The sequence below is a fragment of the Mastomys coucha genome, unplaced genomic scaffold, assembly GCF_008632895.1.
Source record: "Mastomys coucha isolate ucsf_1 unplaced genomic scaffold, UCSF_Mcou_1 pScaffold22, whole genome shotgun sequence".
NCBI lineage: Eukaryota > Metazoa > Chordata > Mammalia > Rodentia > Muridae > Mastomys > Mastomys coucha.
The window spans coordinates 244,905,120-244,915,728 of record NW_022196905.1 but is presented as its reverse complement, the minus strand read 5'-3'; the positions used below and the strand labels follow the sequence as shown (position 1 = coordinate 244,915,728).

Sequence of the window (10,609 nt, the reverse complement as noted above, 5' to 3'; positions counted from 1 at the left end):
AAAAAAAAAAAAAAAAAAAAGGAAAAAGGAAAAAAGAAAGATATAAGCCTTCAGCCTCCTGTCATCATGGTTTCACTCAACTATCATGGACTCTAGCTCTCTTCAGTTGTAAGCCCAAATAAACTCCTTCATACATAGGTTAATTTTGTCATGTTTTATCATGACAAGTAAATAACAATAAATAGCAATAGAAAAGTAACTACTATAAACAGTAACCTGCACATCTCAAGTGTGTGGAATTTTGCGCATTTATTTAAGTAGACTGTTCAAAGGCCTTTTGCCTGGGGCACACCAAACTTGCTGGATTGAGGACAGGCCTCTTCCTGTGGTGCACTAAAATCATATTACGTCACACAGTGTGATAAAGATGAAAGAGCCTATCAAGATTTGGTTTCAAGCAACACAGTGTTTATTATGAACAAGAAATAGTGGAAAAAATGATAATGTACACTAAACAGGCTAAATCTTGACATTAACAAAGAAGAAAAACTTGAATTCCCAGTATGAAGATAGAAGAGTTGAACCTCTTCTTTCTTTCTCTCCCGACAGCCAACACCATATAAAATACAAAATGCTCCCAAATCTGGACCACTGATAAATTAGAACAGTTCTCTTCAGATGCCACAGCTAGAGAGGCAAATAGCATCTAGAGTAAATAGCCAGAGCAAAGAGCATCAGAGGAGGTCTCATGGCTAGTTCAATTTTCTATCAAAGTAGATTGTGTTTCTCTTCCTAACACGTATCAGTATGACTTCTGACATAGCTCCCAGCTCTGTGTCTGATCTACTGAATCACTTTCTTGTCTGTTCATTTTATACTCTACTGAGATTTCTTGACAGAAAAGTTCTTTTGTCTATATACGTTAATGTTCCAAGCAAGTGACCGATGCTTAGGAAGGAGAATTGTGGAGGGACTGCATGTCCCTCTTAACGTCAAGTTAAGTTCCTTCTCTATCAGTGCTGGAAGCTAGGCACCTCTCAGACAGGAGGTTTCAGAAGCCTCCATTAGATTCTGAAGAGCTAATGAAGATGTCGCAGTGATCTGGAACAAATCAGATCACTGCACTTCTGCTCTGTCTTCTTCTGCTCTGTCACACAAAGGAAAAGCCCAGAGACCGTGCAAGCCCTCTGTGGACTAGCCAGGATCTTTCCAACGCTGGCTCCTACTGTTCTTTCTCTTACCCTCACCCTCGAAAGGCCCTATCTGGAACTCTATCTTCCAGGTACACAGAGAACCTCTTTCCTTACATTTCTGCTCAGATGTCACTCAGGGGAAAACTTTGTCCATATCATTTGTGCCCAACAACAAATTGCCTCTTAGTAGGTATAACTTCCTAGTGACTTGCCATTGTGGGGTGACATATTTATCTACCCTGTGTGCCTAGATCCAGAGTGTCAGATCTATGAGGACAGAGATTTTTCTGTGCCCACATCTGACTCTTACCATCTAGCACATGGCTTGGCTGTAGGCCTAGTTGGCACAGAATATGTCTTCAAAATATATCTACTAAATGACTAAGCAAAATGACCTACTAAAGAATCCACAGCTGCTGGGCGGTGGTGGCGCACGTCTTTAATCCCAGCACTTGGGAGGCAGAGGCAGGCGGATTTCTGAGTTCAAGACCAGCCTGGTCTACAGAGTGAGTTCCAGGACAGCCAGGGCTACACAGAGAAACCCTGTCTCAAAAAACCAAAAACTAAAACCAAAAACCAAACAAAAAGAAAATTCAGCAGCTAAGAAGTGTTTTATTAGTTATCTCTTTCATTGTTGAGACCAAATACCTTTCAGGATCAACTTAGAGAATAAAAATTCATTTTGGCTCATAGCGTGAGAAGGAATACAGTCTCTCATTGTGGAATGGCATGGAGACAGGAACACAAGGCAGGTTCACATTGCAGCCACAGCCAGGAAGTAGACAGATGAATGCAGATACTCTTCTTATTTCCCCCTTTCTCTTTTCATTCAGTCTGAGACTCTAGCCCATGGGGTGAGTTTTCTCCTCTCAGTTAATCTCTCTAGAAACACCCTCATTGGTACCTCTGGATGTGTCTTTAGGGGATTATAAATCCCAGCAAGCTGACAATGAAGATTAACTACAAATATAACTCCATCCACAGAGATCTACTTCTATCTGCTGGTGCTGGGATTAAAGGCCTGTACAAACCACTGCCAGGCTAAACATACTGCTTTAAAATCACAATATTTCACCTTATGTCCTCAAAGTATCAGAGCCATCTCATGAGGCAAAGTACAATCAATTTAATTTTAAGACTCTCTAAAGTCGGGGATGGTGAGATGGCTCAGCAGTTAAGAGCACTGACTACTCTTCTGAAGGTCCTGAGTTCAAATCCCAGCAATCACATGGTGGTTCACAACCATCTGTAATAAGATCTGATGCCCTCTTCTGGAGTGTCTGAAGACAGCTACAGTGTACTTACATGTAATAAATAAATAAATCTTTAAAAAAAAAAAAAAAGACTCTCTAAAGTCTTAACAGTTCTACCATTATTCAAGTCCAAAATCTCATTAATACTCAAGGCAATCTTGTAATTGTGAGCCCCCATAAAACAAAACAAAAAAAGAAAATAAAGAAAAGAAGAGAAAAGAAAAGGAAAAACATCCATCTAAGATACAATGGCACAGGTTAAACACTTATGTTCCCATAGGGAAGAGTGAGAGAATATCCAGAAAAGACCAAGCAAACCTGAAACCTGTCAGACCAGAACTAAACCCTAGTCTCCGTCTGGTATCTTGGACCCTCAGTGACATCATGTATGTGCCATGGGCTTGGGAAGCCACCATCCTCCACCATCCTCCAGTCCGATCACAAGCAGTTCTCTCTTCAACTGAGTCTGCCCTGAGCCTGAGCTTTCCTTGGTGGACAGCCCAGGGTCCTTTACCTCCAACATCATGGGTTTCCATTTCAATTTAGAATTCCCTTTCCCAATTTTTCCCAAGGGCCTGTGAGGTCCTCCTGCAGGGAATCCCACCCCACCATGCACTGCTTGGCTTTAGTGACTTTCTGAAACCTTGGTGCCTCCTCGAATGACAACTTGCATTTTGCATACATTTGGATAATGTCATCAAATGCTGCTGCCAGCCTGAGACCTAGAATGCCTCTTCTATTCAGTTGTAGTGGCCTCTGTGGGACCTTGGCAGCTGAACCTTGGAAAGCCCTTCTCTGGGTGGTCAGGCTTACCACAGCAAAGGCTCGACTTCTTGGTATCAATTGTCTGTATTCATTACTTCCCTTGTGAAAAAACACTTGACAGAAGCATCCTAAGGGAGGAGGGATCGATTTTGGCTCATAGTATAAGAGAAGCTACAGTCCGTTACAGTGGGGAGGCATGACGGAAGATGACTAAGGTCCTACTCCCTCTGCAGTCAGGAAGCAGGGACAGAGGATAGATAGCTGGTGTTCAGCTGGTTTTTCCTTTGTCTCTTTGATCATGGGAGAGGACCACCACATTCATGGCAGGTCTTCCCTTCTAAGCTCAATCTCCTGGGAATACCCTCATAGAAACAAACTATCAGAGGGGGCTGGAAATCCAATCAACAAAGATTAGCTATCAGAGTGGAGCATACTTGTAATTCAAGTATCTTGAAAGCTGTGGTAGTCTAAAAAAAAAAAAAAAAAAAGGCTGGGAATACAGCTCAAGGGGAGAGAAAAGGTTCTGGGTTCAATCCCTACCTCTCTGTGTGTCTCTGTCTCTTTCTGTCTCTGTCTGTCTCTCACACACATACACACACACACACACACAGCAAAGATCCTCCACTCTTTCCATGTGAATGACTAAAGAAGGGCTCAGAGGATGAAACTCTAAACCTGGCAGGTCTCCAAGCGTGTTCAAACTTGCAGTCCACCTGAGGTAGCTGGTTTGGCACTGATGACAAGGCAAGCGTGGGATGCTACAGAAAAACATCTAAGAGGAGCAGGGAGAAATTATATGGGCGGGAAACATCTAGTTTTTCAAATCAGAGGGAATACATTGCTGTCTAAAGGATTTTTCTTTCTTTTTTCTTTCTTTTTTTTTTTCTTTTTGCCAAATTCATGATCTATTAAAGCAAGAACGCTGCCTGTGCCTTTTCTCAAATGGCAATATTATTTAGTTTCGAGGCATAAAAGCAATCTTGTAAGTAAGCTGAAAACATTTGCAAGACAATTCAGGAAAATGTTAAAGAGGGTGAGTCCTGAAACTGCCCACATTCAAATCCCAGCCCTGCCACCTGCTCCCTGCATACCTTGGTAACATGTTTTAGTCTTTCTGTGCCTCAGTTTCCTCTGTGAGCACTAGATCAGTTGACATACGTAAGGTATGAAGTGCCCACTGTTACGACTACTTTCAAACTTGGAGGAGCTAGTCTTCCCAGAAAGCCTCACTGACCTCTGAAGTCGCCATCGCTTAGGTAGCACAGGGCCCACCACAGGCCAAGAGCTACGACAGAAACTAGACTGTATGAGAAGGTGAATGAAGAGTAATCCTGGGGCTCAGGGACACAGCTCTGTAGGAGAATGTTTGGCTAGCTTGTGCAAGGCTCTAGATTTGATCTTTGGCACTGTAAGAGAAAGAGGAGGAGGAGGAGGAGGAGGAGGAGGAGGAGGAGGAAGAGAAGGACAATGACAACATCTTGTTCTACCCTTTTAATGCTTGCATCTTATTAATAATCATGAAAGTTTTGGGATAAATGCAGTCAAAAAGTACAGGTCTCTAGAACCTGTACTTGAGGTTTCAGATGCTCAAACCTGGCCCTCTATCCCTTCCTCTCTATCTCTTCCTGCTGCTGGCCAATCCAGATGTAGAACTCTTAGGTACCTCTCCACCACCATGTCTACCTGCGTGTAGATGCTCCCCACTATGACAATAATGGGCTAAAACCTCTGAACTGTAAGCAACCCCAATTAAATGTTGTCCTTTATATGAGTTGCCATGGTCATGGTGTCTCTTCACAGCAACTGAAACCCTAACTGAGACAGCCAGGGACTTCTCCCATGCCTTAACACCTCTCAGGGAATCTGCCATGGAGTCACTGGAGACTGTCCTCCACTAGATCCCTCAGGCCCAGATACAAGCAAGACTTTTCTCTTTAGTCCTTAACAAAAGGCATACTGAAGGCACTGGCAACCCCACTCTTTGTTGACTAGCTGTTCACCTCCATCACTGTCACCACCAGCCTACCCCAAAGGACTAAGCAAGACCTTCCTTAAAGAAAAGCCTAAATATACAAAGACAAAATGCTTGTATTCAAACATCTCCTCCCCAGCGTGACAGCTAATCTTGAGTGCCAGCCTGATGTGATTTAGAATCGCAATGAAAACAAACCTCTAGGCATGCACTTCTCCTAGAGGGGAGAGGAGGTACTCTACATGAGGGTGGCCCATTTCAGGCTGGGGGCCCAGACTAAATAAAAACAGCAAGCAGGCTGAGCACACTGTCTTTCTGCTTCCCTGTCTGCAGATGCAATATGACCTCGTGCTCTTGCTGCAATGTCCCTACCATGACAGCCTGTAAGCCACAATAAACGCTCTCTTAGATCAGTGGCTAATGTGTGGGAGGCAGTCCTTTCCTTCTATCACAGGGGTCCTGGGGTTAAAAGATGATTAGACTTTTGACACAGTCCTAAATGGATAGCCCAGAGAGAGTAAATGACTGATCTGTCCAATCAAAGGAAGGCAACAGCAGACAGGAAAGACCACAGATCTTCTGACGCAAGATCCCCACACATTATCACAGTCTCATGGAAAACAAACTCTGGGAGACAGACTCTGCATACAGCACCTCATGAACCACGGGGCCCAGCAGGAAGTGCAGGCGCTGGCACAGCTCTCCCAGGTTGGATAAGCTGCTGGCCCTGTGTGCAGCATCTGGATCTTTCACTCCCCGCAGGAAGGTGTGGATCAAAGGTTCCTGGTATTTTGAGACCATGTCTCCTGTAGGAAAAACAAAAAATCCAAATCCTTTAACACTTCAACTCTGCAGTGGCGAAACAGAGACATTGCCATGGCATGCTACATGATGCCTTATGCTTTGCAATGGATAGATACAACCACTAAAAGTCGTGCTCAGAGCTCAGCATGATGGTGCACGCCTGGAATATGGGAGGATGAAGAAAGTTCCTGTGTTCAAAGTCAGCTTCAACTCCACAGGTGGTTTCAAGGCACACTGAGCCACATGCTGAGACATCTGTTAGATACACTAATGCTCTTTAGATATAAAAATTAATAAAGCATCCTTTTACCTTTAAGAGGCCTAAAGTTTAGATGGTGGGTGCAGACAGGTTAAGTGCTGACAATTGTGATCCTAACACTCTCCATGTGGGTCTGGGTCTCACTTTGCCCTGTTTACATCAATGTGGACTCAGTGTTGATTGACTCTGCCACAGTCTGTTTTCAGCACAGAAAACAGAACATACTCAGGGCTGGGGATGGAGCTCATATGGAAAAGTACTTGTCTAGTGCTAACTGAAATTCAATGTGGTTGAGGCCTGTAATCCCAGAACTCAGAAGAGGAAGGAAGATCAAAGATTCAAGGTCATCCTCAATTATATAACAAGTTCAATGCCTAACTGAAAATAAAACTGAAGGAAAACTGACCATGTAGTATCACGGAGATGCTCTGATCAGCTACTTATTTATCTATTTATGTACTTATAGATGCTCTGATCAGTGATTGATTGATTGATTGATTGACTGAAGCAGAGTTTCTCCATGTAACCCTGACTGTTTGGGAACTTACTGTGTCAAACAGGCTAAGCTCAAACTCAGAGATCTACCTGCTTATGCCTCCTGAGCGCTGGAATTACAGGCATATGCCAACACTGCCCAGCTCTGATCAGTAATTTGGTTTCTTTTCTACTAATAACAGAGACACCAGCCGGGTAGTGGTGGCATATGCCTTTAATCCCAGCACTTGGGAGGCAGAGGCAGGCGGATTTCTGAGTTCGAGGCCAGCCTGATCTACAGAGTGAGTTCCAGGACAGCCAGGGCTACACAGAGAAACCCTGTCTCCAAAAACCAAACCAAACCAAACCAAACCAAACCAAACAAACCAAAAAAAAAAAAAAACCCAAAAAAACAAAAACAAAAACAAAAACAAAAAACCCAAATAACCAGAGACACCATCATCTTCATGAGTATAAGCACTATTATTTTATTTTATGGGAAGGGCATTTTGTCTGCATGAATATCTGTGCACTGCATGCATGCAGTGCTCACAGAAGCCAGAAGAGGGCATAAGATCTCCTGGAACTGGGGTTACAAACAGCTGTGAGCCACTCTGTGGGTGCTGGGAATTGAACTCAGGTCCTCTGGAAGAGTAGTGGTGCTCTTAACCACTAGGCTACCTCTCTAGCCCATAGCCAGTATTATTTCACCCAAGCTAACCATGGTGTCCCTGGAATGACCCTTCGCTGTCATTTTCACTGCTCATTTCATATTAAGGATTTGAGACAACTGACAATAGCTAAATGACAATTGAAATCAGTCATTATTAAAATAAATTTTTGAGACAGGCTTTCATACACCCAGGCGGTCCTCATACCCCCTAAATAGTTGAGAATGCCTCTGACCGTCTGATCCTCCTGCTTCTTCCTCCAAATGCTAGAATCACAGAAATGTGCTCCCTATGGTGCCCAGCTTATATGGGCATCAAACCCAGCAACCTTTCTACCAACTGAGCGACATCTGCAACCCTAAAATAAATATTTTACAACTCTACAGTAAGTGAGGACTGCAGACATCCCAAGCTAAGTATAGTTATTGTAAATGAATTCAAAATTTAGTTTAGTAATTCTTGGTAGCTAAGTCAGAAAGGAAAACATAGTTCTCATTATCCAATAAAAAAAGGAACAAAATTTACTAGAAAAGAAAAACCAAAAGACGAATGCTAAGGAGTCTCTCATCAACTCAATCAGCAACTCCTTTTTGGGGAGAGGGAGTGGGTGTCAAGGGCAGGGCTGACAACTGAACTAAGGCCCCACACAGACCAGGCAAGCACTTGACCATTAACTAAGCCACATTCCCATCCCTGGGCCAGCAAATCCTGAGCACTAATGATATCACAATTATGTTTTTAAATATAGCATGAACAGTGCTGGAGAGCTGGCCCAGTAGTTAGAAGTATGCACTGCTCTTGCAAAGGACCTGGGTTCAGACCCCTGCACCCACCTCGGGTGGCTCACGGCTGCTGGTACCTCCACTGCCAGGGACTCTAACACCTTTTCTGGCCTCTGTGGACACCGGCACTAACGTGCATATACCAGCATAATTAAAATTAAATTTAAATCTAAAACCACAATAAACCATAAATAAAATTTCCAGCAGAAACCAACCCTATGAAGAAGAAGGAAAAGGAGAAGAGGAAGAATAGGAGGAGAAGAGGGACTGTTAAAGCCTCCTGCTCTTTAAACTGTAGAGTACTTTTTCTGTGCAGGTTTGGCACCTAACAGTACAAAATCCAAAGAAGTTAAACTTGCCAAGATATAGGAACTTAATATTATTTTTTAAAGATTACTTTTGTTTTTTGTTTTTTGTTTTGGTTTTTCGAGACAGGGTTTCTCTGTATAGCCCTGGCCATCCTGGAACTCACTCTGTAGACCAGGCTGGCCTTGAACTCAGAAATCTGCCTGCCTCTGCCTCCCAAGTGCTGGGATTAAAGATGTGTGCCACCACTGCCCGGCTCACTGTTTTATTACAATAACATGCATGTTAACAATATGCATGTCTTATGGGTTTCATGAAGAACAACTTTCAAATTTCCCACTCCTACTTTCCGGAAGTTCTCCCTGCAGAACTTCCACATCAGCCACAGCCTAGGACATTCCTGGAAACTGAGGCTGGAGCCGTGCCCTACTTCCTTGGACATTTCCCAACAGCTCAGGCAGCAAACACAGTGAAGCCTGGGTAGGGCCCAGTCAGCCTGTCTGTTACAGCCTCCATCTAAGGGCTTCTACTTCATGAAATGGTAGTATCACATGGCTATCTGCAGCTCTCCTTCTTCCCTGAATTCACCAACCACCTTACTAAGTTGTGTGTTCAAGGAAATTATGGAAGAATTTAAATGTGTTTGAACAACTTCACAAAAACTTCATAAAAAGAAAGTACTTTAGTAGGTGAAAAATTAAGTCCACATTGTAAAGAGAGCGGAGAAGAGTTGCCCCCGTCTTCGACTCGCCTGACTGACAGTGTCAAATAGTCAAAGTCAAGTGCTTCACAGGACTAAGTCAATAATTCCAAAAAAGGAACAAGTACTTTTCCTCAGCTGGATTCCCACTACTTTAGGCCAGGCACAGTGCTGTAGGGCCACATTGCAGACTACTCCTGCAGATCCCAAGGGGCAAACAGGAAACACGATAAGATCTGATCTGTCACCTGCTGTTCTCTCCTTGCTGTGATAAACTGACTTGTTGCCATGTGTCCCAGAGTCAACACTGTAATTCTGTCATGGACACGAGAAAAATCAGCCCAACATGGCATATCTAACAGGCAGGATTTTCTCTTTAAAAGCTATTTAGAAAATTATATAATTTAGATGTAATTAACTTTTGATGGAATTCATCTTTTAAAAAAAGTCATGGGTAAATTTTGGTCTATTGACAATTACTTTTTGGCCTTCAACATTCTTGCGGCTGGGGGAAACCACTTCTTTTCCAATTGTATTTTCCTTCCCTTTCTACACAGCTGAGGATAAAGAGGAGCATCGTGTAGATACATAGGTACAGTTCAGGCTAGGCAACAATGAGCCAGTGCTGAGTGCACCAGAAGCCACGCTAGCTGCAAAACGCCAGGATGCTCTTTACCCTTCTTTAAGCAACCAAGACACTGAGGTAGGTTAAACAAACAAAACACTGCTAGCCTGTGTCACAAATCACAAAAGTAAACTTGAAAAGAGGTTGCTCCCAGGCTACCACGCTACTTTCAAAAGCTGACTCCGGTTCCCAGGCAGAGGTCTCTTTCTTTCTCCTGACATAGGGACATTTACTTGGCTCCCTATTAAGAACAGCACGAACTTCCGTTCTAAAACAAAAGGGCATGAGTGCGGCCAACTGACTGCTCCACATCTCTGACATTTCAAGGTCCTTATAATCTTCATATTTCTTTGTTTAACTTTATAAGGCACGGGCAGGAGAGAGGCAGTGCTTAAGTCTTAAAAACAGTAATAAACACAGCACACAATGGGAGTGGGGGCCTTTAGTTCATGGACAGACACGAATATCCACCCAACAGCCTGGGCAAAGGACTGGAATTCTACTCATTCTAGGCTGTAGAGAACAAGAGTCTCCACTTCTTTCTTAGTTTTAACAACTGAGCACTTGTGATTTCCTAACCAGAGGAGAGGGCTGGTAAATGGCCTGTGAGATCACAAAGGCTACAACCATCTTCTGTCCTGATGGGGATTGTCTGGCAGGCAAGTCACAGTAGTCACTGCTCAGGGATGCTGGGTAGTCCCTAGAGAGTCTCCCCCACTGGTGTCTATATGTCAGAGCCCACTCTTCCTCTGATGACTGATGACTTCATTCACCTTGTCACCATCTTTTTTTTTTTCAAACTTTTATTGCATTATGATAAGAAAAGTTACATGATTTCAATTTATCTGAATTTGTTAACATTTAA

At 43.3% G+C, this 10,609-nt stretch overlaps 1 protein-coding gene across 1 annotated transcript in view; it reads right to left on the bottom strand.

Moving 5' to 3' along the window:
* The window catches only part of Tango6 (transport and golgi organization 6 homolog), a 176,475-nt gene that overhangs the window by 35,980 nt on the left and 129,886 nt on the right, over window positions 1-10,609 (bottom strand). The window contains exon 16 of the mRNA XM_031341306.1: window positions 5,778-5,929. Coding sequence (XP_031197166.1) covers window positions 5,778-5,929 — 152 coding nt within the window. The remainder of the gene's footprint in view (window positions 1-5,777; window positions 5,930-10,609) is intronic.